This window comes from Neodiprion lecontei, chromosome 1, assembly GCF_021901455.1.
Source record: "Neodiprion lecontei isolate iyNeoLeco1 chromosome 1, iyNeoLeco1.1, whole genome shotgun sequence".
Classification (NCBI taxonomy): Eukaryota; Metazoa; Arthropoda; class Insecta; order Hymenoptera; family Diprionidae; genus Neodiprion; species Neodiprion lecontei.
The window spans coordinates 10,884,193-10,909,093 of record NC_060260.1 but is presented as its reverse complement, the minus strand read 5'-3'; the positions used below and the strand labels follow the sequence as shown (position 1 = coordinate 10,909,093).

Below are 24,901 nucleotides of genomic sequence, written 5' to 3'. Positions count from 1 at the left end.
TAACTGCAACCTCTTACAACGATCTACGAGTTCGGTTTATTGATTGCAATATATGAGAAGGAAATTGTCTTTTTTAAAGAAAGCAAATAATTATATTTTTCCATGTAGAACAAATTTGCGGTAAATGAACGCATAACTCGCAGACACTCGATGCGTGCGTTAACACGAATCGCGCTCTTTCACTTGAATTGTATAATTGAAGGTTGTTACAATGCTCGAATGTTTCAACGTTCCCTGGTCAGTGACCGGAAGTATCTCGACACTCATTCGTTTCGATAGAAAATATACGGCGATTTCCGCGCATTTGTGTTACGAGGAGCTTTATTGCTCATTTCACGCTTTATTTTACACACAAAGTGAGGAAATCAGTATCGCAGAATCGTAACTCTCTCCTTATATTTCCGTTCGATTCTTCAAAGCTTACCGTGAAGTTTTTGTAATAAATGAAAAACGAATATGTTGCGTAAATTCTTGTGACTCGCGTCCAATGATTCAGTATCGATATCGCAGCTGTTCCTCGCTTGACGGGCGTGAAATTCAACGATAAACAAAACATGCCAACTGAACAGCGTGAACTGCCATATTTGCAATACCAGACCTCTGGTTCATTTATCCCATATCGTAGCTGCATTTTGCAATACATGTTCCACTCGCAAAAACAAAAAAAAAAAAAAGAAAAGAAAACTATCCGTGACAGGAATCATAATTGATTTTACGCCAGAGTTTCCACTACTAGTAGTTGCAATAAAAAAAAAAGCTTAACAAGATTGATTTCCGTCAGCAAAGAAGTTGAACAGCAGTACTGCGTGTATATATATATACCTCATTCCTAGATATGCCGCATATTGCAAGTTCGTCATTGTCACGCTGCATTCGTTTCGTAAGCTGCAATTGTGCGATCAACGGATGAATCATTGTTGTTGGCTCAGCTGCGTACCGCAATCGATGTTTTAGAAGATTTTTTAAACGACCAGGTTGCGAGACGTTGCGACAGATCTTGGAATATTTATTACCCGGTATGGAGCAACGGATAATGTTAGGATACCGGCAGCTATCACGGTGATAAGAGAGAGTTGAATTTTCAGCTATATCGCTCTTTCGGCGAGTATTTCAGACTTTATCTCGAATGGAATTTTAAAAAGTGCTTTTCGACGGTTCGGTGTATAATAACGCGTCTTCACCTTACAGACGAAAAGTCTGATCACTGTACCCCGCTGGTTTTTAAAGCCTATTATAATTAGAAACCTTGAATACATTGCTTCAGGATTTACTATTTGAAATCGTCGCTTCGTTTGGATTAGCTGTATATTTAGACGCAGCTCGTCGTCGCGCCGCATCTGCACTTTCGAAAAGATCAAATCGTTATACCATATAAGCGATAAGGAGGTACCATTCTTGTTTGATACTTATAGGGGGACCGGTGGTTTTTAACTCTGAGGAATGGGGAAAATGCAGATTCAATGATGTTGTAATAACATTCGAAAATTGTACCTTATAAGCTTACAGATTGACAAAAACTGCTCGCAAGACTTATTTTTAAGATTCATGTTGGCGTATCGATGGTCAAAGTGTAATTGCTTACACGAAAATACATAAAAATAAACACGTCGCGATTTAGTGGGAAATTGAAAAAATTATCTTGTATTTCAATTCGTTTAATCTGCCAAAAAATCGACAAACTGTTCAATTCTGTGTCATTTTTATCAATCGCTAGTGATTAATGAACTCTGGAAGCGTTACGGAACGCCTTAAATGCTGGCACGGCAATTAAGATTCATGTTGGCAGCAATGAATCTAAGTAAAACGTTCATGTGAAATGAACATAAAGTGTACGATCAGGGTGTAATTATTCATAGCTCGTCACTTAACCAGGCATTAATCATTCTAAAAATTGCTACAAGACGTTACTTGCGTTGCTAGAAATGAATTAGAGTTACTAGAAACGTTCGAGTATCAGTCATTTGTAGCTAATTAGCTTTTCGATTATGAAGCCTGATTATTAAACAACGTAATTGACAGCGGCAAAGGTGTGCCCAAGTTGCAGTTGTCTTATCGCAACTATAACTGAGCGATAAGACTGCATTGCGGCTGCATCGAGTGACGCAGAATATAACGGAGAGCTAGGATAAGAAGCTCTGATATAACTTCAGTTATATTTACACTCCGCAATTACGCAGGATAGTTACGTTTACCTTGCGGAAAGGAAGGCGAAGATTTGCGAAATGGTTTCAGCGCAGGTATAATATCGAAGATATTTCTAAAGTTTTTAGTCGAGAATGCTGGAGCGGTGCCCGTAGGTTAGATTTAACTGTAAAGTTAATTAGCTTAGTTAACTGAAGGATTGACCGGAGAAATGGGGGGGGGGGGGGAGGAATATAAATGATCGATTATGATGGACGCACGGCTACGGCATCTGCTGTCCGGAGCTTGACTAATTATTACTTAATTGAGAGAGTTAAAATTCAGTCAAGTTTTAATTTCCATCTTGTCAGCAAGATTTAAAAAGCAAAACGAAAAGTCGTTAAGATATATCAGGCGAACAGACTCTTGCATAAACATTAGAAGATCACGGCTGTTTTTTTGGCTAAAGCAATTCCAACGGTCAAGTTTATTTTCGCTGAAAACAAAGAAAAAAAAATAGAAAATCAAGACAGATAAAAAATAAACCACCGTTACAAACCTGACGAGTAAAACGAATTTCAGAAAAACCGCACACTCGTGATAATTGCAGTACATAATTAAGTCCTGGACGTTCGATCAGTGATTCCGATCAGCAGATCACGACATTTGATTGTGAATTGGGAAGGTTTTCGACGGCGGAAATTGAGCCGAACGAATGTCAATGTTTGTACGGATCTTTGACATTTGACAAAGGTAGTCCGTTTTGTACGTGTGTAAAATCGACACGTCGTAGATGAATCGTGTAAGCCCATTTGGACGGACGATAAGACCAACAACGACCACGGACTTGCTCCACTTTCGAAACAGGCTCCTGAGTCACGGAGTTGCCTGTGAGCTCGAGCTCAATTTCGTAGGCTCTTTATTCCCTGCTTCTACTCCCCCGCATTCGCTCCGGCATCTGTATAAGCTAATAGCTGGCGTACATGGCGTCCCAAAAACTTTATTGTGTATCGTATATTCAGAAGCCAGGGATCGCGTCATACATTGAAGTCGTTAACGAGCCGCCACACAGCCATCGTTGTGTGTGACTGGCCAATTTTAATCTCGGTCTGCCGTTCCCAGACTGCCTCGAAATGCGGTACGTGTAAAGTTTGGGAAAAGCTTCACTGCGAACTAGCTATTGTGACGGTCTTCTGTTACTCTAAAACATTTTCCATGATGAAGGATATATCGATGCTGTAATACGGGAAGTAATTATTATTACCGTCGACGATACGTTCGTGTCGCAAAACATTTGCCATAGAGTTTGGATAAAATTTGTTCAAACAGTTTGCTTTGCAATTATAACCAGACAAAAATGGTGTGTTTCCCATGAGAGATTCCTTGGTTGAAGAAGTTTTGTGGTTGCCAAAAAAGACCCGAAATTAAACGTTGAGCAGAAGCTTATGGGATTTGTTGAGAGACGAGGTGATGCATGTGTGTATTGTTTAATATTGTTGTCGTTTCTTCAGAGCAATGTAACGATTAAGCTTTTATTTAACGCCTCACACTTGGCTAAATATTATTTTTCGACTATACGTTAACCTTAACGGTCTGTTTGCTTTGAGCGCGTGAAAATAAAGGGGTTATATGTTTTACGACTAACAGGTTTGCGCTTCGTAGTTATAATTAATCGGATGAAAAGTTATTTCTTTTATTTTGTTTATATGTATTTTATTTTATTCTTTGTATTTTTTGATTATTTTATGAACTGCGATTCCGGCTTTTTTTCATTGCAATTTTTCCGGATAGGTGAGTTAGTGTTACATCACTTTGTCCTATTAATTGTACACCGCATTTTATCACGTTTCCTGTTTCATGACCCAGATTTCATCACAATTGTATCAATCGCGTCATTGTTAATCATTAATTGGCCTGTAAAACTATAAAAGCAAATTAGTCAGCGATATTTTCGTTAAATATCTAACAAATGAACACTCAATGACTTATTTATCTTGATTTAAACTAACGAAAATTATTGCCGTAAAACTTGTCTCGCATAAATATGTAGTATAATTTACTTTCAAATTTCAGAAATCTTTATTTCAGTACCGAGGATTTCAAAAATCGTTACAGTGATTCTTATTGGTAATCACGTGATCGATGTCGTGTGTCAAAACCTGGTTTGTTCCAACTGAATGCGAAAAACTTATTTCTAGACCTAAGGTCAGAAACTCCGAAAGATCGCGAGCGAAGGAAGGCAACAATATTTCCTGGGTAAACCGTTAGTCGAAAGATTAAAGTTATTCTTCTGGAGAAACGGAGATTATGTATTTGAAGTTCTGTTACCGCTTTCAGCTGAAACAAGCTTGAAAAAAGCTTGCATCGTGATTAATAGTAACCCGGCAGGCAATACATATACAGGCATACACACACATCATTCGTTTGCGTTACGCCTTCGGTGTAAAAACGAGTTCCGTGACCGTACATACATATTAGCGAATTCATTTATTCGCCGTACTGTTCGTTATATTTGGCACGTGTTATACAAGGCTTTATAAAAAATTATGTATCGCGTTAAATGTGAATTATTATACTTTACAACGAGCTTCGCAGGCAGTAAGATCATTATAATTTCATAACTCTCCAGTTTTTGTTTACTCAGGAGTGAACGGCACTTTGCCAAAATTCGTATAGATAACACGGTGGATTGCAATGCGGAGCACAATTGATTGCAATTTATCTGTTTACAAACAGTCGATTTTTTTTTAAAAATTATGAATCTCCATGAATGAAATTTATTCCCATACCGATTAAACGTGTGTTATAAGTTCATGAACTTTGCGGACGCGTTTCATATTTCACGGTGTCTGCATGGTTGGTTGGTAAATATGAACGCGTAAAAAAAAAAAAATGTTGATTAAGAATGCTGATTCAGCCACAGAAAATTGTCATTCTACTTCTATGCGAGACACGTTAAATTTCAGTTGACTGTAATTTTAAATTTAATTATTTCAGCAGTTAATTAAAGGTCGTCCAAAATTATACGCCACCCTCAAGGAGCTTCAGAGAAACGTTAGGGTAGCAAAAAGCTGCTTCTTTGAAATTTTAACAACCAACGTGTTTTCGTTATCATGATTTGTAGTTTAATTTTGAATCCACCATTTATTACAAACAACATTTGGTCCGTCATTTATTCATTGTTTCGTAGAATACGATGTTATTTTAATCTCGTATTGTATAATGGCAATTCACGTCGTCGTATACGCAAAAAATTCGGGGAATGTTTAAATACAATTAGACTGTGTATATATAGTACATACATTATATGTTGTTCATTCGGAGATTAAATAGAAGAATCAATTTGCTCTTGTTGATATTACACATAGTTTCAAGTACAGTTCTTAAGATTTTGTAATCAAGTTTTTTCTTTGCCCGTCAATCAACTCACAGATTTCAATATTCTTTTGCGAATACGACAGAATAGAAAGAGTAACAAATCGTCGTGGAATTCCTTTGAACATTATCTTCCAAGGAAGCCGATTGCCATTATCAACTGCCGTTCCTTCTTCCATCCGTCTCGAAATTCGTCGGTTTTTTTTTTTTTTTTTTTCGAGGCAGCTGTGGTTTGCGACTGTAAACCCTTCGACCTCCGTGTTATCCACGATTGTTAGGATCACAGGATCTGAGTGGTAATCGTCGGTCCACGGCCGCCAAAAAACCCGCAAAGCGTTTCCTAAGAACGAGAAGTAATAATAAATATGAGTATAAAAAGGAAACCACCAAAGAATCAAGTGCGTTATTTCATCGGGCGAAAGTGTAAAGTAACGTGGGAGGCAGCGCGTGTTTTCTGGGAATGAAAACACACCGCTTTGAATACCTACTCGCAAAAGCGTACCTTAAACGCGGCTCGAAAATGCCTGGATACGAGGGCGTAGAGTATCGGGTTAACCGCCGCAGATAATTCGACGATCAAGTAGCTGGCGTCGAGTATAGTTTGCGAACAGCATAACGTTGGAGCCATAAAGCGGACCAAGGACACCATCCGATACGGAGCCATGCTGACATAGAAAACCGCAGCGAGGGCCACTGAAATGTGTTCACCACTAGAGTTATGAGTTACGGCGTTACGACGTTACAGGAAATTGCCATAATCCTAGGCCAACGCTCGCCCCGAGAAACTCGCCTGACGTAGGCAGGGTTCCGATATATTTCGGTAGGTGCGATGTTTGAATGATTAAACTCACCGAAAACCCTGGTAGCGTCGTTTTCGGCGGTGTTCTCGAAGCTGCCGGTATCGATCAGTACGAATGTACCCAGAGTGATGATCACGAGGGTGGGAAGAAAGAGGAACATAGCGGTCGAAGCGAGGAATATGAGGCCCTGGATGCTGGTAAGAAAATGGAACTTCAAGTTGAGTTCCATCGCAGCGAAGGTCGCGGCCATCGCCCAAATTACAAGGACCCCTTTGGCACCCTGCGAAAATCCGAAATCCGGACCGGGCTGCGATTTCGGATGACAATGTGCGACGTATCGTTCGAGCGCGAAGATGACCAAGGTCAGAACCGAAGCCTCCAGAGTCAAGTAGGCGACGTAGACGCCGTTAGTGTGGAAGCAGAATTTGATCCATTGCTTCAGGACGTCCAGGAGGATCTGGACGGTCACTATGAGGTTCGAGATCACTATGCTCATGACGTAGCAGTTGGAAGCAGTGCGCATAGATCGATTACTGCCAATTATCACTGCCACCACTACCAAGTTTAAGGGTAAACCGAGGGACACGATTGCCAACCTGAGTATCGTCAGGAGGTAACCGTCGCTGTTCTCCTCGCCTACGACAAAGCCCAAGCTTCTATTCGCGATCTCGTTGTTGTTGAGAAGCTCGAATTCGATGTAGGTTGGCATGGCGAATTAACACTCACTTCAATTAACCAGACAAACGTTTGCTCCTGCACTTCTCGCGCGGTTTCTCTCTCCCCGATCACTTCTGATCCCGATAAAACCTGGCCCGCTTCTGACAACACTGCCTGCTTCGCCCCAGCGCTGATGCGTTTTAATGAATTATATCGAACAGCCGACCTGCGCGTAATAATAGCAATTAACATAATAGAACCGGTGAAGTATAATCCCGAAGGTGGGTTCAAAATTCATTAAACTGAGTGCCTCCCTTCGGTGCCGCGGATCTTCCGGAAGTACGTACTTGCATGTGGAAATGCCTTTCGCAATTCACAGTGAATAACCAGTGACAGCTCTTCCGGTGGTTTCAAAGTCCGTTGAATAATCTTTGACCATAAAATTCATCCTCGTAATTCTCGCTCGTCGCAACAGGATCTGACATTTTTTTGGCAGTCTATGACATAATCCATTTCCCTGCAGACATATGGCTGTAACTTTTTTTCACCCCATTTCGGGAATTGGGGGCGAAATTGAGCCAGGTCAGATGATGCTAGTTGAAGATACCTGGGAACGTGCCAGGCGTATAAATATGTACTTGAAAAAGCCTCTTTTCTTCAGACAAGGGTTAGCTTCGAATTTATGGCAGTCGGATGCGGTAATTCGAACGGGCCAAGTTCGATCGGCGATTGCAGAGCAAAACTGTTTGAGTATTTATCGGCGAGTCCTTATCGTTAAAAAAAAATCGAATTTGCGAAGCATAACGCTTGCGTTAAAATAATTCTCCACTTCAATCCCTAGTAGCTTGTAAAGTAAGGAGATAACGCGGTTTAATAGCGGCTACAGTTACCTCACCCAGCTCTGAATAGACTACCAACCACATGTACGAAGGCGCGTGTAGAGGTGCATAAAATTGTTGCAAAGGTTTTCTCACTCCATTCATGAGAATTAACGCTATATATGATCAAGCAAGTCAGAGCGTGAGTGACTGAAGAGGTATTAAATGTGACGTGTCATAATTGTGCACTAACCTAATTAATAGTTAGACACAAGCCATCCTCTGCGCTTACTCGACCAAACAGCCGAAACCACGGGTGTCAAAATTTGCAAATCTTCGTTAAATATGCAATTTATTCGTGCATTAATTCATTCGAACAGTGTACAGATTTCCGGAGTAAATTACGTTACTGACACACATGCTACGTTAATTGTTAGGCGAACTATGTGCACGCGGCTCGTTATGGGTACATTATTTCCCAACCAAAGGAGAGTTGTGACAGAATTTCGATCGTGGGAAATAAGTATCGAGAGCACGAGTGTGATAGTTCGATGAAAATAAAAGACAGGACCGCGTGTCGGTAACGGGACTGCCGATTTATTCGCTGATTTGGCCATTCGGTTGTAAGCGTCTGAGACGAACCACCCGCTGTGTGTGCGATACGCTCGATGGCCATGCGCCATTGGCTATCGGATAGCCACGGGCTTAAACTATCGTTCGGATTATTTTTTACCGGTGAATTAATTGGATTCTACATCGGACAAGTATGCGAATTCATTGACGGTTCGGCAGGTGCTTTACGTACGTGTTCTACGCGTGTTGCCTACCAGCGTACGTAAGACATAAACACGTGCGAAAGTTGCTCTACTTCGTGTTACATGTACTTACTCGTAACGTGAGATTCCCTTCTTTGAAACGGGAAATAGCTGTGGTACCTAATTATTACCGTGGTCGAGATATCTGTGAGAGATAGGCGGGTATTATGAACCCGAGAGTCTCTCTAGTCACGGGTTTTTTCAATCGCATTCCATTCACCGCCCAGATAGCGCACCTGGGCAGGCTTACGAACGCATACCTTGTAATAAACCAGTGGCACTTGTAATTTAAGGAGGTTCAACCCTTTCCAGAAAATCATCCCAGGATTAGCTTTCGTCTTGGTTAGATGTGGTGGTAAGACGTTACTGTTGAAATTTCGTGAATTTCCGAAAGTTTCGCTCCTTAATTCGCAAAATCTCATTCTCCGTGAAAACGCTTCATGCATGAGTTCGAATTGTTGTATAACGATCACTGCACGTGAGGTAGTTTTTTGCGGAATCGTATCATGATTTTATACCGATTAATCGCACGCAAATAACCCATTGGTTCGATTGATTCGGTTGAATAAAAAATGATTGCTCATTGGCTTGAGATATTTTCTGGTACGATAAAATCGAAACTCTATTTCGAACTGACTGAATTCTACGATAAAATACAATTCGTGGGGGTAAGTCGATTCGGAACGCGTTCTACGGAAGATCAGCGACACACCCTGCAGAGACAAAGTGTCTTGAAGAAAACGCTTAAGCTCTTCTCCTCCTGTTCATTGTTTCAGCAAACCAGCGAGCGTCCGTCACTCGCTTTTTACAGTTTTTGCGAATCGTGACCATTTACGCGTGTACCCTGTGCAACCGAGCCTCACGTAGATGCCAGAATTGCCTCTCTGATCGTATAAAGAATCGGTGGCCGTCGACCTCGCGTGGTTTCGCGTCTGCGGACTGTACGCCTCGCGACTCGTTTATACCGTATTTTTTTCGTCGCGTGAATTCGAGTATTCATTTTTGCTTGTTTCTCTTGTTGTCGTGTTTTTTGTTCACCTTTGCTGCCCGGCCGTGGCTCGAAGCCTCGAAAGACGAAGAGGCCTCCTCGACGCATAAACTACGAAGATTGGGCCCCCAGGCACCGGACTGGTCCATCGCCTCGGGCCCATCACGACCGACCGAGGAGAGCCAATCGGAGCGAAGCGGAGCAAAGCGGAGCAAAGAGAAGCCTGGCAAAGCCTGTGAAGAAGCGAGACGGAGATGAGGCATGGGCGCTATTATCATCGGTGGCTTAGCCATGAGCGACGAGCAAGAACCAACACCGGGGGCTGAGGCTAAGGCTCGGGCTGAGGTTGATTGCATTCCTTTCGGAGGAAAGGTGCCGAGAATTTGACACCACCTTCATCCAGTCCTACAATCCCTCGGCCTTTGGCTCAAGGAGATCAGAATCATTTACCTTTAACGGATGGTCAACTGCTGGGACTGTCGAGTGGAAATTGTTTTTCTATATTTTTTGTAAAAAAATATTTGCACGGTAGATTTATCTTCTCGGAGAGTAAGATCGAAACCTGGAAAAGACTTATCTTCTTGGAGATTAAGATCGAAATCTGGTAAAGAGTCCACCATCCATTTCTTCGATTGGTCATGATGAAGGAAATAATTCGATTGCAAGTTTCTCTAGCGGTATATAGGTACTGATTTTTTCCCCCTACTCGAATACATTTCCTGCTTTTTAGTATTTCTCAATTTTTTCATGGATTAATCATCATGCTGAACTTTTTTGGACTGGGAGTTAAGAGGGGCCGGCCACACGTCTCGCCGTATACCATCACGTTAAAGACACACTTGGTAATTTGTTTCACGTCAAAAGCTTAGACGCCTTTTCTTCCTCACCTCTCTCTCTCTCTCTCTCTCTCTCCACTTGCAGCAGAGAACAAAGAATGTGAAGAGCCGAGCGTAACGCGTAGATGGTAGTTTGAAAACGGTGCACGTAGCCAACGTACCACTCTTTCAGTCAAGGATGGGAGAAAGTTATATAAGTTGAGTTAATTTGAGTAACCAATTGATGCTGATCTTGCAAGCTCTTCCATTCCCGCAATTCACCGACCCCTTAAGAGTCTTCAAAAAAATGAAACCTGTAGAATACGATGCAGTCAGTGATTTTGGTCAATTCTCAAAAATAACGTCCTGAGAGCCTTTGAGCGTGATTCCGATCGGCAACGAATCGACCGGCAAGAGAAGCGCAGCTCCTTGACGACAAAAGAGGCCCGTAAATCACGCGGAGAGGAGATGCTTGGGCAAAATGAGTATTACGAAGGAGTTGAAGGACTATTATATGGTTCTGGAATAGCTGACTAGTCGGTAAGTCACAGAATTATACGATTTTACCTTGCCAAGACTTTAAACGCGATTGTCTTGAAAAAATATCTTACAATGAGTTGAAAATTGGCGTACACGATTACTCAAAAACCGTTTGACCGATCAAGCTCATATTTGGCATACGTTTTTATCATACTCACGTCCAATTGATGAACCTAAGACCGATTAAAAATTATCAAAATAAACATGATTTTGGCTGCGTCGCCAATTTTTTTTTTCTGAGGCGTCCCCTTTAACCAATCATCATTATTTATCCAATGTTATTGGCTTATTTAGTGATCACACGTGCGTGATAATCATACGTGGTGGTGGACTGTACCACCGCATTCAGCCTACCTTTCGGACAACTTCACGGCGACTGGTTATATCTTCGCCATTTTTCACTTCGTTTAAGCAACAAAAATTGTTTTCGAAACTAGAATTGTGCAATAAAAAGTATCTATAACCCCGAAAAGATGTATACATTGCTTACCCTCCAGAAAAAAAAAATGAAAATCGACTAAAATTTGGCGTTCGTGACGTTTATTTGTCACGAATTTACTCTGTTTCAATGTTACTCAGATTTTTGCACGAAATAAGAATGTCTCTTCGCGCGTTTGATTACAAGCCTCGAATGTTGGCTGCGATCGAAGACACTTCGGATTATTGTACGGTACAAGTAAAAGTACCGGGTATAGTATTTAAGAGATTGAAAATCAAACTAGCTTTAATTACTTATTGTTCGTAAGATCAGAGAAACTGAAGCGTGTAATTGTTTTACAACGAGAATTACCAACTGCCTAGTCTCAGTTCATTCGAATCGTACTCACCGTGCTAAAGCTTATATATCTGAAAACGATTTCGCCGAACAAGAATAAGCCGCGAAGAAAAGCTGCTGTTTGTGAAACTCTGACGCGTTGGCGGCCGCCTTCGCTGTTGTTTCATAATACAGTTAACGGAAGGGTCGCCGGCCAACCGCCATAAAGTTGGCAATTTTTGTTCATCCTTGCACAGCTAATATACCAACACTGAAATTTTTGTACCTCTTCGTAATAGTATACCGGCAGTTAAGAGTAACTATACATTACGACGGTTGGAATGCAAGCTTGTAAGTAAAATAAGAACTTTCCAAGAACCGATTAGCCCGATACTTACGCTTGCGTTGCCCTCAATTGGAAAAACGAAAACTTTTCGGACATAAACTCGGTAGTAGACTTGGTGGTTATTGTATTAATTGCTAAAAAATTCTCTTCTTCACGAGCCGAGAATTTTTTCCTGGGTATTGAGTTCGCGGCTCGCACAGGACGCTATCAGAGTTTATTAAAATTACAAAGAGATCTCGCCGAGGTGTGTTACTGTCCTCTTCCGTTGACTCAGGAACTGAAAGGCATATTTGCCTAACCGGAAAACACCTACTCAACCACCTGTTTCATTTGACTTTCCCCGTCGATCGAGTGAGGACTTTCTGATCAACCATGGCGATGATCAGGGTGCGGTAACCCGACAGACAAACATCGATTGTTACTGTAAATTTCCTCTGGAGCGAATCGTCAAGGATTCCGAATGCCTTTTAAACCTGCTGAATTCCAAACACGGTTCATAGAAGTTCACAGCATCCCGATCGGGCTTTCTCACTTTCTATTGACTGGTATAAGGAGTAAACTGATGAGTCGATAATGCTTCAAGTTGTGCGTTCTCTTTGTAAGAAGTCTGTTAAATTCACTCGACCTTGTAGCAAGTCTATGGAAATCATTTGACATTACGTCAAGTCGCTTCGATACATGTAAGATTGATAGAAGTAACATCAGAAACGACTCGAAGTCTTCTTGGGACCCAATTAGTAGCGATGTGTCGAAGAAACAGGAATTGAATTCGTGAAAAATTGACCTCAACCACCCGTACCGAGCTTTTTTTATTTCTCTATAAATATGAAGCCCTCCAGGCTTGCGACGTGGAGAAATTCAACGCCTGACGAGTCCTGCAAGATTATTTTGAAACCGCAAATGGCGCACGAGCCTCACCGAGGCCTGTGCAGGGATTTCTGCGCAGATCACCCGATATTTGATACTTTGTACTCACTTTCCCGCGCTGCGGTGGGCTGAATGCAGCCCTTGCAAAAGTCCGGCGAGCTGCTTCGACACCCCTGCTTACTGTCCTCTCGAGAAAAGATCGGCTCCCGCAATTGCAGTACCTTGACACTTGATCACGTCTCCGTGACGACGTAACAACAATAGACCACGGACCACAATGCCGATCTTGGCAGGGATCCGAAAGCTCGAAGCCTGATAGAAATCAAGTTCAAGTTCCGCTTGAGCTCGAGTGTCTCGAGAAAATTTTTCCTCGTCAAATTCTACGAAGGTAGTGCAAGATTTACTAGTTTTTTTTTTTTTTTTAATTTTAATTTAATCGTAACGCCGCAAGGATCCTCGTGACAATCGGATATAGTCGAGATAAGAGCGGTTCAACTTTTCGAATCAAATAATTGATCCACGGTACGAGCATCAAATTTTCGAATGTCTCAAGAGTGAAGCTCAGCTGCACGGATCATCGATTTGCCGATAGTCTAAAAGATTGTCGAAACTCCAAATTTTCAGTTGCACCTGTTCATCAGTTTCATCTCAATGTTCATATAACGATTTCGTAATATTTATAAAGCTTTTCATTCGAACATAACAATTTGTTACTTAACGTCCACCATAAAAGTTTATCACCAGAAAATCACCACCCTTATCTAGTCTCTCAAATTTTTGCTACTCATTTGTTAATTCCGTTGTCTAACAACAAATTCTCAATGAAATAGACTTATCTGAATACCGGGTCTCGTACACCCATCGTTGAAACTGCACATATTGCTTCCAGACGTTCCTCCCGTGATGCGGATGTATGTTTTATTCAACTGGAAATTTATGTGTACCTACGTGGCACAGGATATATCTATCATTCAATGATAGGTATTGGATGCTGTGAGTCACGTGAGTCGCATCGCGGGTTTCGAGAGAGCGATACGGAGTATCTTGGAATAAGGAATTTATTGGATATGGAACCGCATCCTAGGGAGCTATTAATCTTTCACCAGGCGACGCGTATGCGATGGCCTTAGGGCTGCTCTTGGTGGTCGCGATTCCCACCCAGCCAAGCCCCCACCCACCTCATACGTTTACAGTGTCAGAGGACCAGCCCTACCCTAACTTTAGTCTACAAAGGTCCTTTAATGCCAACGTTTCACGCATCGTTTCTGCCCTTTTGTCCTCTCCTACTATGAGACTGCATTAGAAATATTGTGAAACTTGGATCCCAACTTATGTGACTCTTAATTCAATAGTAAATTCACTTTCGTAACATTTGACATCCTCTTTTTGTATGTCTATTTCCAATTTAGACCGAATCATTCGTTGGAACGAAATTTCTATTCGGTTGCAGCAGTAGTTTCAGGGTATCTAGGGACGATTAAATTTCCGTGACCGTCGGTTTATTTCATGGAAACTTAGACTTAGAGGTACGAGAAGCTTGTACACTTTAAACGAAAACTTGAAACGGCAGCTCACGAGCACGTAGCTCAAGAAGTGTGCAGGAACGAGTAGATACGACAGAGAGCTGTTAGTTGTTATCAGCAAAGCTTTTACGGGCCTCTTGGGAATGCTCAAGTTGCGAAGTGAAAGATGGATATAAACTTGACTATGTGTTCATGGTGGGTGTGATATTAGCCTGGAATAAAATGGAATGACACGTGAAACTGGATCCTTGATTTTATAGATCGTCCGGCATTCGTGCAGCCTGGTAAACTCTGCTGCGAACAAAGAAATCACGTGGAACTACCGACATGGGAAACTCTGCATTCAAAACTATTCGAGTTTTATCTATCACTTAGAAACTCCGTGCAACGATCATAACTTGAGCAGGGAACCCATGAGGAAGAACTTTCGGAATCAATACGTAAACCTTATATCTGATGTATGAAGGAATTTATGGAAGTTGTATGTGTATACTTGAAAACTTGACAAAACGTTCTTCCCCGAACTTTTGAAAATATTGGCGAGGCTCTCGAAGCTCTTCGTCAAGGGGACTCTGATTTCTTCGGGCTGCAGAGCAGAAAGCGGATGATTTTCTTCCATGTGACCAATACAACGGTAAGTATAGAATGTATGTTTGTAGAAATTCGCTCGCTGTTTATTTTGTTGAATTTCCCGTCTCTCGAAATACTGGGTTTAAACCGATGTGATAATGATGATGAAAACGATGACAATAATAGCGGCACAAAGTTGGCAAAGCAAATTCACGAGTCGATCATACGTGTTATTAATAATCCTTGGCGCACACATGACTCAAAGCTTCGCCTATCTTCTGCACCTTTGAAAATATATTTTCGTCTATTTACGCAATATGTTCGTAAACATCCCTCCGGACTCCCTTTAAAAGTTTTCGAAGATCGAAATAGCGGCCCCCCGAGCCACGTTGATGGGTCATATTAATTTTTAGACATTAAAATTCCCAGATGATCATCGAACTCTTCAACACTTGTAACACAACGTGATATATCTGCAACTCCTGCAGTGGAATCGGCAGGCGGTTCACGAACAGACACGACCATTCAGTCAATCTCCGCTCGACTCACGCGCGTTACTTAAAGCCTTGGCAATTCTCGACACTCTGGCTTACTATTCGTGTAGTAGTAGAGAGAAACAAGAAGTCGTTTGTAAGACGCCGATCAGAGACGCGTAAAGCTGCTGATGTCGAATCCGTGCCCTGAAGAGTAAACGGCTCTTTCCCTATCACTGAACCGTGTGTGGAGTGTGTTAAACTATAGCAAATCTGGAACTGCCACCAACGAAACTTCAGGACTCAGCTATTCCGACATCCAAGAAGTTGACCACTTATTCACTAAAAGTCAAGCAATCCCATCTCTACCAAAGCATACTCGTACATAGATGGGGCATTTGCTCGAAACGAAGCGTTACCAAAAATGGTCGTGTGCGTTGGACGGATGACGGTTTACAAAGTTGGAGACGAAAATAGATCCGGAATAATCGAGGGGCCGGAAGTTCGTCCATGCGGAACTTACCTAGCCTATTTTGCGGAGTTTTTCACTTGGGCTGTTTTTTTTATAGATTTTAGCCGTCAGTTTGACGGGGTGACGTGCGAACGTCGCGGCCGCGGTTTCTGGCTGTGGGCGTCGCGGCGCCTCGTTTCTTGCCAGATGGCCTCCAGTTTTGAGCGTCGCTCTACAAACGCCGTACAGAAATAACGTCATCAAAAAACCCCGTGCAAACGAACTCCTGCTTCCTAACGTCGTTTGCGTGCGGCAACAATGGCGTCCGCCAAACTACCAAAATAACTCAAGTGCAACATCGCGCCTGCATACAATATCCAATCTTATATCACACGCACACACCTTATTACACCGTGACTTTATCCTGTACCCACACTCGCGCATTCGTGTGTAGACTTTCGAAAAATTTCGAAGCTACAGTGCTTGTGTGACTTTGGTAACAGGAGAGGACTTAAAAAAACAAAGGGAATGATACCGAAGTTAACGGCGATGCGTACATCTGCTGATCTCGATACTCCCGCATTTAAATGACTCAACGCTTCATGGCGTGGCACTAAGACCCCCGATTAGTATAATTGTTAATTCGTAATCTTTGGAGAAGCGAAAGAAGTGATTCGGATCATTGCCGCATGAATGAAAGTGACGGTTTACAATGACTTTAATGGATCTTCGTAAGATGAGTTTCGCTATTTCGTTACGTGATTATTTTGACGTAAGGCGAGGTCATTCGAGCGTAGATAGAAACCAGTAACTTCCGTTATCTTATTTTCAACGAACAAGCAGTATAGGTACCTTGAAATTTTTCTGACTGATAAGATCTGACTGCTAGTATTTTATTTTTTATCTTGTATTTGACAGTAGTTTTCAAGACTCGTGCAAAGATATTTGTTTGAAGACCAAACAACGTACTAACCGAGACCTCCAAGAAAGTTTGCGGTTGGTATTTACCTCACTTTAAAGATTTTGTTTCACGAGGTACCACGAATAGCAGTTCTCAGAAAAAGTGAGGAAGAAACTCAACTACCTAGCATCGCAAAACGAGGACGAGAAAATGAGTCTTATGAAAATCGATTCTTGGTCGACATAAAATCCTTTAGGTGCATGGAAAGTTTTCCAAGAGTGGAACTAACAAATTCGCTCTTGTCTAATAGGGAGTCTCAGGATCCGAACTAACAGGTTTGGATGCTCCGAACGGAGTGAAACGCGGTTCATTTTTCCCGAACACCCTGTATGCACACACGGTGAGAAGGAGTATGTGGCAGGACGGGGGCGTCGTTGTAATTCTGTACGGTGAACAAGCGTCGTGACTCGTGACTCGCTATTCCGAACACGTATAGTGGTCGTCAACGATAGGGGGTTAAGGAGTCTCTGTCTTGGTCTTCGCAAGTTTCATGGTCCCGTATTTTTTCATTAGAAAACTTGTAGCTCATCCATGTATAGTATATGCCAATTCGAAAGCAATCAAGATGTACAATATCCGACTATTTATTGGACGCCAATGGAGGCCAAAAAGGAGCTGAAGATTTTTTCACTGGTTGCAATCAATGCGATTCTCTTCGCCTTCGAGATCTTTTCAACGGACCGTCAAAACATCGTGCACAGTGTGCCATTAAAGAAAGTGTAACGGTCGATGCGATTCTCAAGACGTCAGTAATGACACAATGATCAGAAAATAACACCGATGCTTGTTTCAGCGCAGGAATTGTAACGAGATCGCAATCAACTGCGGGTAGATGAATCATTCAGAGCTCGGATCTTCGCTACGCCGTTAGCGATTCGTCAGGTACTAAAAAAGGGAGTATCCGATTTTTATGGTGATTGTCTCGAGACTTTTTTGATCTCATCGCAATAGAGTTACCATTGACGTAATTGTATTTGATCCTGATTTGCGATGGTTGTCCGATAATAACAATCGGTGGAAATGAACCGATTAACGGTCCCCAGGAAACGAAGACGAGGACAGTGACTTTCTTTCAAGTTTACTTTGTACAAACGAACGCGATTCCAGAGTTCGAATATAAAGGAACACTCGCTTACATTTGGACGGTGCTTTTTAAAGAAGGCATAATTTTAAGCTTCTTTATTTTAAACCGAACTCCCACCTCGGTCTACTTTATTTATTTCACTGCCTGGACGCGAAGCGATATCAATTCTCGAGTTTATCAGTTCGTTTCTTGAACCAGTGAACCATGCACGCCGGCAGATATCAGGGAAAGAAAAACGGTCGTAGAAAAATAAGAAAATTGAATAAACTTCACGGTTGGCGGTCAATGAAAGTGCATCATAATTACGTTAACCGTGAATAATTGTCAATGCCGTAAACGTAAATCGCGTCTAACCGTTGGGGAAGAAGCGTCTTTCTCGGTTCTGGTATAGAGGAATAAAACAAGCGTATAATACCAAGACGATGAGATACGAGCCGAGCTGTGACGTGGTGGTAGAACCAGGATGAAGGGAGGGATAGATCTCCACGACTGGGTGCCCGGCTTGACCTGAAAAACAATTTTTCAGGGCGAGGCGTCTGGAATGCGTTATCTTTACTCTGTCTTTGACATGATCCCTGACCTTTCCTTTAAGCCCTGCAACCTCTCCACGCTGCGCCAAGAGCCAGAGATCCGGGCTTTGTTTACCCGCGCGCAAAACTTGTTCCGTTCCTAACGTCGCTGGGGCCTTGATTTTGAAAAATTATTGTAATCGGACTCTTGCAAAGGCAACGCGTGTCTGACACGGTCTGAATAAGCGGTCCGACGAGCTCAAAGACTATGGCAAAGTATTTCCATTCGTTTGTTTCGTTGTACGACCGGCACAAATTTCAGATAAAATCGATCGATGGGTGACAATAATTGGACTCCGACTTCCAACGGTTGATAATACGCGGCATCTGGTGTCTCGCTACACGCATGTTACTCGGGTACAAACGTACTTATACATGCCTCCTCTATATGTCGGTTTTACACAGTCCTATGGCGCGTTTAGTCAAGCCTCGAATGAACGTGCCACGTGAATAAATCGCTGGAAGATGGTATTTTTAGGTGCGGCTGGTATACAACTATAGTATAATACGTGTGTGGCGAACCCGATTCATTGATGCTGCAGTGAATACACATGTATTATTACCACGCACGTGTACCGTTGTGCTTCGCGTACAACAACCGGGTCGTTAAATTGAAACGAAAAATTATTCGTTCCTCGATCGAATTCTGTTTTTTCATTCCATTTTTGATGCTTCGATCGATATTCGTTTTCGATGCTGGGCCACTCGTGATAGCCGTTTCGGTACGATTCTTAATATCAGTATTCGCAAATCGAGATCCGATCAACGATGAGTTTAGTTTCGAATAAAATTTTTCACTGCAAGAAGAGTTTTGAAATTGTGTGAAAATTGTTTTGTCCGAAGAAAAACTGAACACGTGAGGACATTCTAAAATCGATATGTAGTTCGTATAAGAACTTTACTAATCGTCAGAAATTAATGCTTTCTTGGTACTAATCAAATCGTAATTAGTGTTCCAAATTGTCAAGTTTAATCAGTTCAAAGTGGTCTGATAAAAAATGACTGGTGGTACCGCCGGCAGGATAAATTAATGCGGTGAAATAAACACCGTCCTGTCATCGACCTTTACAACTTTTACCAGAAAAATAGCGTCCGAGGATGCGGAGTCTGGCTCTTCGGACAACCGTAAACTTACCCACTTCGAAGGTTTCGTTATTTTTATGAGCCATGTGCGCGGGTCCGACCTCCCCTCAGATACCCCATAAATGCCTACATTTTTATGGGGCAAGTGATCGCGTTACCCTTCATAGCTGCATTACGGATGTAACGAGGATCGAGCCGAATCCGACAACAAATGCAAACGCAAATTTCTCTATTTCGTATTGTTTCCAAAGTGGTTTTACCCCCTCGATTTTTTCGTATTTCATACACACGTGTTACGTGCAAAGTCGAGTCGAGTAAAGAGCATAAAAATAATAAACCGTTCTATCCGCTCGTGTCTTTGCTACGAACAGGATTCTACGTCTAGCTTTCACCGCGTGGAATTTTTAATGAGAGAAAACTTCCGATTTCGGACGAATCTGTTCACACGACTTTACCCATGCCCTATATACCTACACTAGGAGCGAAAAATGTGTTAATAATTTGCTATCGAAATTGAATTTAAAGAAAAAAAATTTGGCCTGATTGAAAAAAACAATAACTAAATAAAACAAAAAAAAAAAAAAAAAACCAAAAACGAGACTCGGGCTATGGAACAAAACTGTATTCAACGTTTTTCCGACTTGCAGATGAGAACCACGTAGAGGGAAGGGATGGCATCGGCTATGGGGCTGCAGCAGCAAAATGTCCCTCACAATCAGCAGGACTCGGCGGTTTACAATGGGTACAGAACGGCGAATAAGAGCCAGCATAGCCTCGGCAAACAACCTGGCTCGGAGAGACAACAACTTCAAGGTGGTCAACAAACCGCCCCGGGAGATCACAACGCCAGTTTCACAAGCACGAAAGGCCTCCTCAACGGACCCGGGCAGAACAATTGCTTTCTCAACAGCGCCGTTCAGGTGAGATTTTAATTGTTGATTAAAAATTAGACGAATTATAAACTAGCCGCCTAATCGTAAATTATGTGTCAGAGTTCTGCTTCAAAGGAGATTGATAAAGAAGACTGAGATTCGAATTGGAAACAGAGATCTTTTCTACAGTTTCGATTCAACTTTTCGTCGAGATAAGATGACTAACATCTGTACCAGCTTTGAATTGTTTATAATTGATCGTTTTGTGTCACTAAATTGTGTCTGAAATACCGGGAATCTAAAAATCTAAAAAAGCCGAATAACGAGGAGGTGATACTCGTCTCCGAATGGAGACACAAAAATCGATCTATGCGATATTTGAAGTAAAAATTGCCGATAATAGACGCGGCAATAGACGCGAAGATCTTATCCGCACATCTCGCTGAAATACCTCAAGTCTATTCAAATATCGTATTATATAACTAAATGCTTTTCGAGGCTTTGATGATCGTTTACGGCAATGCCTCACCGCATGAATATTCATACGGTAGAGTGACGAGGCATGTCAAGGACCTCCTTCTCCTTCTTCGCCTTCTCCTCGACATTCGCTGGCTCCTCGCGAGCGATCGAGAGGCTGCCATCTCGTATTTCTAGCCTTGATTTACCAGCGCGAATGTACTCGTATGCAGAGAGGTGAACGTGTCTGCAGCAATATCCCCACAATACGTTTATTCGGGGATCGATAAGATCATCGCAGTAGCAACGTTCTCTCTCGAATCGTGTGTCGAAGTATCTCTACACGAAAATATTAAACAGTATAGTTTTACCGACTAATTAATTTCCTGACTGGCGGCTGAAATTTTGGATTAATAGTTTGTGCCGTGTTTGATTAGTACAAGCTATAGCTAAAATTTCGGATGCCAAATGGTGTTAATTACATATCCAGTAAACTAAGGTCAACATCTGTTCATCTATTTTTTCGTTATAATCAGATTCAATTTTATGACTAAAAATTGAGATCCCTGAGAGTTATGGATTTTTTAAAATAATTTCCCGACGTTACAATTTAAAGTTTGAGGCTGCTTCTACACGTTTCGTCGTCAGAGCTGGATTAAAAATGTTAAAAGAATCGTTTTATCTTGTTTTGTTTGCTTTCGAAACAACTTTCTTACACTTTGGATACGGTATGAAAATTGTTTAGTTCGTCCCAGCCACTTGGCAAACCTGCGAAACTTTACCTTCGTCTTACTAAGCTCGAAACTCAATCTGAAACTCAGTATATCTCTTACCTCCAAGGCGATTCTACTCGCGCAGCATCTCAACTAATTTTCCGTGACTTGAAATTGATTTTGCGCCAGATGAGATTGATTAATTCATCTTTCGATACACAATTTTCAAAAGAAACTATCGGAGTGAAGGGAAAAACTTTCTTTCGCACGGTTGTAAAAGTTGCAGGTTTTTTTTTTTCGCTCTACAAGTAAAAATGTTGAGGGTGTCCTTCAGCTCGCAATCAGAATTAATAACACATCACTTCTAATTCAACATTCATGCGCCCCAATTCTGAGCCAGCGAACTCTGCGATTCACGGATGAAATCGAGTGGGAATAATAAATTCTTTTTCGTCTACTTTTAAAAATAAAAAAAAACAAAAAATAAAAAATAATGAAAGCGTTTCGAAGCTGAGGAATACATTTTTTGTCAAACTGATGAGGCATTTAACGTTTTACAAATATGTTACAAGAAAAAAACAAGAGGAAAAAAATGCGAAAAAATCTGCAAGATAACGATGTTTGTGACGCGTATGAGATAACGCCTGGCAAAACGATTTGCAAAATGTATTCATCAAGGATGTTCGTATACTGGGAGGTTGAATAAAATCCATCAAGGGTACAATAGAGGCGACGAATACTGTTCAGTGAATAATGGCGAGGATCGACGAACGTGTAAGACGTGCATTCCTTGAAGTGGCAGCTACTTTTCACTCGGTGTTACGTGATACGTGATACAAGCTTGAACGTGGGGTGCGGTAGCTTCACCTCGCGGTTTCGTCACACGGAATACGAATAAAGAATAAACGGTTATATTCTCCACGCAGGGCAGGACGCGGGCGATCCGCTCGTGGATGGACAAGACCGCATTAAATCGTTTTAGTTGTATTTTAAATTATACCTCTGCACGTGAGACTTTTAACTTTGCCTGGAAACCCCGATCTCTGATCAAGAAACATACCGAACTACGTGGAATCATGGCGAGATGATTCTCGTGGTAAAAATGAAAAGGAAAGAAACGAAACCTTGGGCTTTTTCATTTTTGTCACGTATGTGCTGGTAAAATCGATATCTTTACAACGCAATGGTTTAAATATCGCTGGAGTGTGAAGAAAATGTCGTGTAAGTAACTATAATGTAATTAATAATTGCAGTGGGTGACAAGATATTTTTTGATTATTAAGATATTAAATTAGTTTCTCGAGTCTTTTATATATTTTCATTCAAATAAAACCTTATCATCAATTTATTCTTACATCTACATTGAATTATCGCAATAGTTACAAGAGGATGTTTGTATGTTCTGGCATCTAATTATAACTATTTCGAAGAGGTTTAAGTTTGTAACGTTAAGACAAAGAAACATTGGAATAAATTGCTATTTTTTACCTTTGAAAATGGGTTTAACGGTTTAATGTATTTCGTTCAATTCTAAAGTCGCGAACCAGCGATTCTTCCGACGAAATTCATCGTTGTATCAATTTTGCATAGTCCGAAGTGAAGCTTCGGTAAGCTCCCGAAAGTTTATGAATATTTGAAATGAAAATAAACGCTTTCGAAATATTTCTTGTGGCAGACCAGTAAACCAACAATATATATCTGTATTATTTAGCTGCCTGTAAATGTTATCAACTACAAGTCGCGTTGAAAATTTTGGAAAACGATGCAGCTCAAGATCGTATTTTTTTTTTTTACCATTGATTGAAGACAGATAAGAAGTTCACCTTGAAGAAGAAAAAATCGTTGAAACGAGTTGAAGGTACAGATTGCGGCACTGATTCAATTTCTACATTGCCGAAAGCCAATGTTACACCCTCGGGGCAATCGCGCACCCTTCGAAACGACGTGGTAGACGTCGCGACGTAGCCCCGCTCCGCTTTATACACCATGAAATTTCACCCTTGAATGCTTTGCTCGGCTTTAACTACACCTACGGCGGCTTGTTTGTCTGCGCGTCCATACCCGTCAAAGATTCCGCAGACCCGCAGGGGTTAAAGTGGAAATTTCATTGGAATTAAAATGATTTCCTATCGTTTAGACGGAGGAAATGAATCAATATTCAAGGACGCGTCGTTCCAGGAAATTTATCGACTCTCTTTAGCTTCGTTTTTATATTATATGCGTGTGTGCGGCGGATGTGCCGTCGACGTTGTGCAGACGTAGACTCCCGTCGGATTTATCCCAATGAGTAATGCCGACCTTCGTCACTTTGGTGTTTATTTAAAATGGTTTACGATTTTAGCTACTAATATTTTTTAATGAAAATCGATAAGATGACGGCTGCGTTTTTTTTTTTTTTTATAAGTAGTAATGTAAAATATACTCAAGACTGTACGAAGAAAAGAACGTTTTATTAAAATGAAAGGACCAATTTGAGTTAATACTGTAAAAGTTATTACTACGCTACAAGCAATAAATAAAATTAAATTTGTTTCGGTCTTTTACATGAAACAATTTCACAAAATTCGAGGGTGTAGAGATGGAATGCTGTTATGTTGTTGAACCGCGTGGAAATTCATTGAGATTGCTGCAAAAATTAGTTTTCAAAATATCTCGGAGATTACGAAACTTTTGGGAAACCTGATACAATCAATTAATTTCTTAGGATAGATTCACTGTGCGCCGGACCAATGAAAGTAATGCTTATAAGGAACTAAGGGAATTAGGTCTATTTTCACAAATCGGGCGAACAGAGATTCGGTCACGTATAATTCGACCACTTTCTGAAATACACCATTTTCGGAGTGGTGAAAAAAGTTCGGCGATAATAATAATACATGATGTCAAAAGATGAAAATTGTTCATCGCTATTTATTGTAACGATATTTTGGGTGCTAAATATATTTCGATTCGAGTTGAATTTCCGACATTTTTTAGAGAAATCACGTATTTTGTGACAAAATTCTGACCAAAGAATGATACAAAAATTTGCTGTCTCATTTCTTTTTGAAGTATCAGCGATCGTTTAACAAATTGGTTGTAACAAATCTGCGGTTTTTTCTCCATTTTTCAACATCCGTTCGCGTGCTTCTTCCGAACAAAATTGTCCCGTTAAACGTTGATTCGTTTTCCGAAGCAACCAAACGAAAAGAAACAGTTCCAATTTTGACATTCGAAGTAAGTTGTGCCCCCGTTGAGAAAAAAATTGCAA

At 41.2% G+C, this 24,901-nt stretch overlaps 2 protein-coding genes across 3 annotated transcripts in view; one reads left to right on the top strand and one right to left on the bottom strand.

Moving 5' to 3' along the window:
- Positions 1-24,901, top strand: part of LOC107226614 — a 66,200-nt gene that overhangs the window by 1,499 nt on the left and 39,800 nt on the right. Inside the window, exons 1-2 of one of the 2 annotated variants that reach the window (XM_046746414.1) lie at positions 15,039-15,053; positions 20,258-20,530. In XM_046746414.1, the coding sequence (XP_046602370.1) occupies positions 20,282-20,530 (249 nt within the window). In that variant the 5' untranslated portion in view covers positions 15,039-15,053; positions 20,258-20,281. Of the gene's footprint in view, positions 1-15,038; positions 15,054-20,257; positions 20,531-24,901 lie in introns of those variants that run through there. The other variant, XM_046746413.1, reaches the window with a different exon arrangement.
- On the bottom strand, positions 5,718-7,138 carry LOC107226611 (thyrotropin-releasing hormone receptor-like). The gene is made up of 3 exons (XM_015667485.2): positions 6,348-7,138; positions 5,999-6,189; positions 5,718-5,836 (listed from the first exon to the last, which is right to left on the bottom strand). Exons 1-3 carry the CDS (start codon positions 7,003-7,005, stop codon positions 5,777-5,779), a joined length of 909 nt encoding a protein of 302 aa, XP_015522971.2. The 5' UTR covers positions 7,006-7,138; the 3' UTR covers positions 5,718-5,776.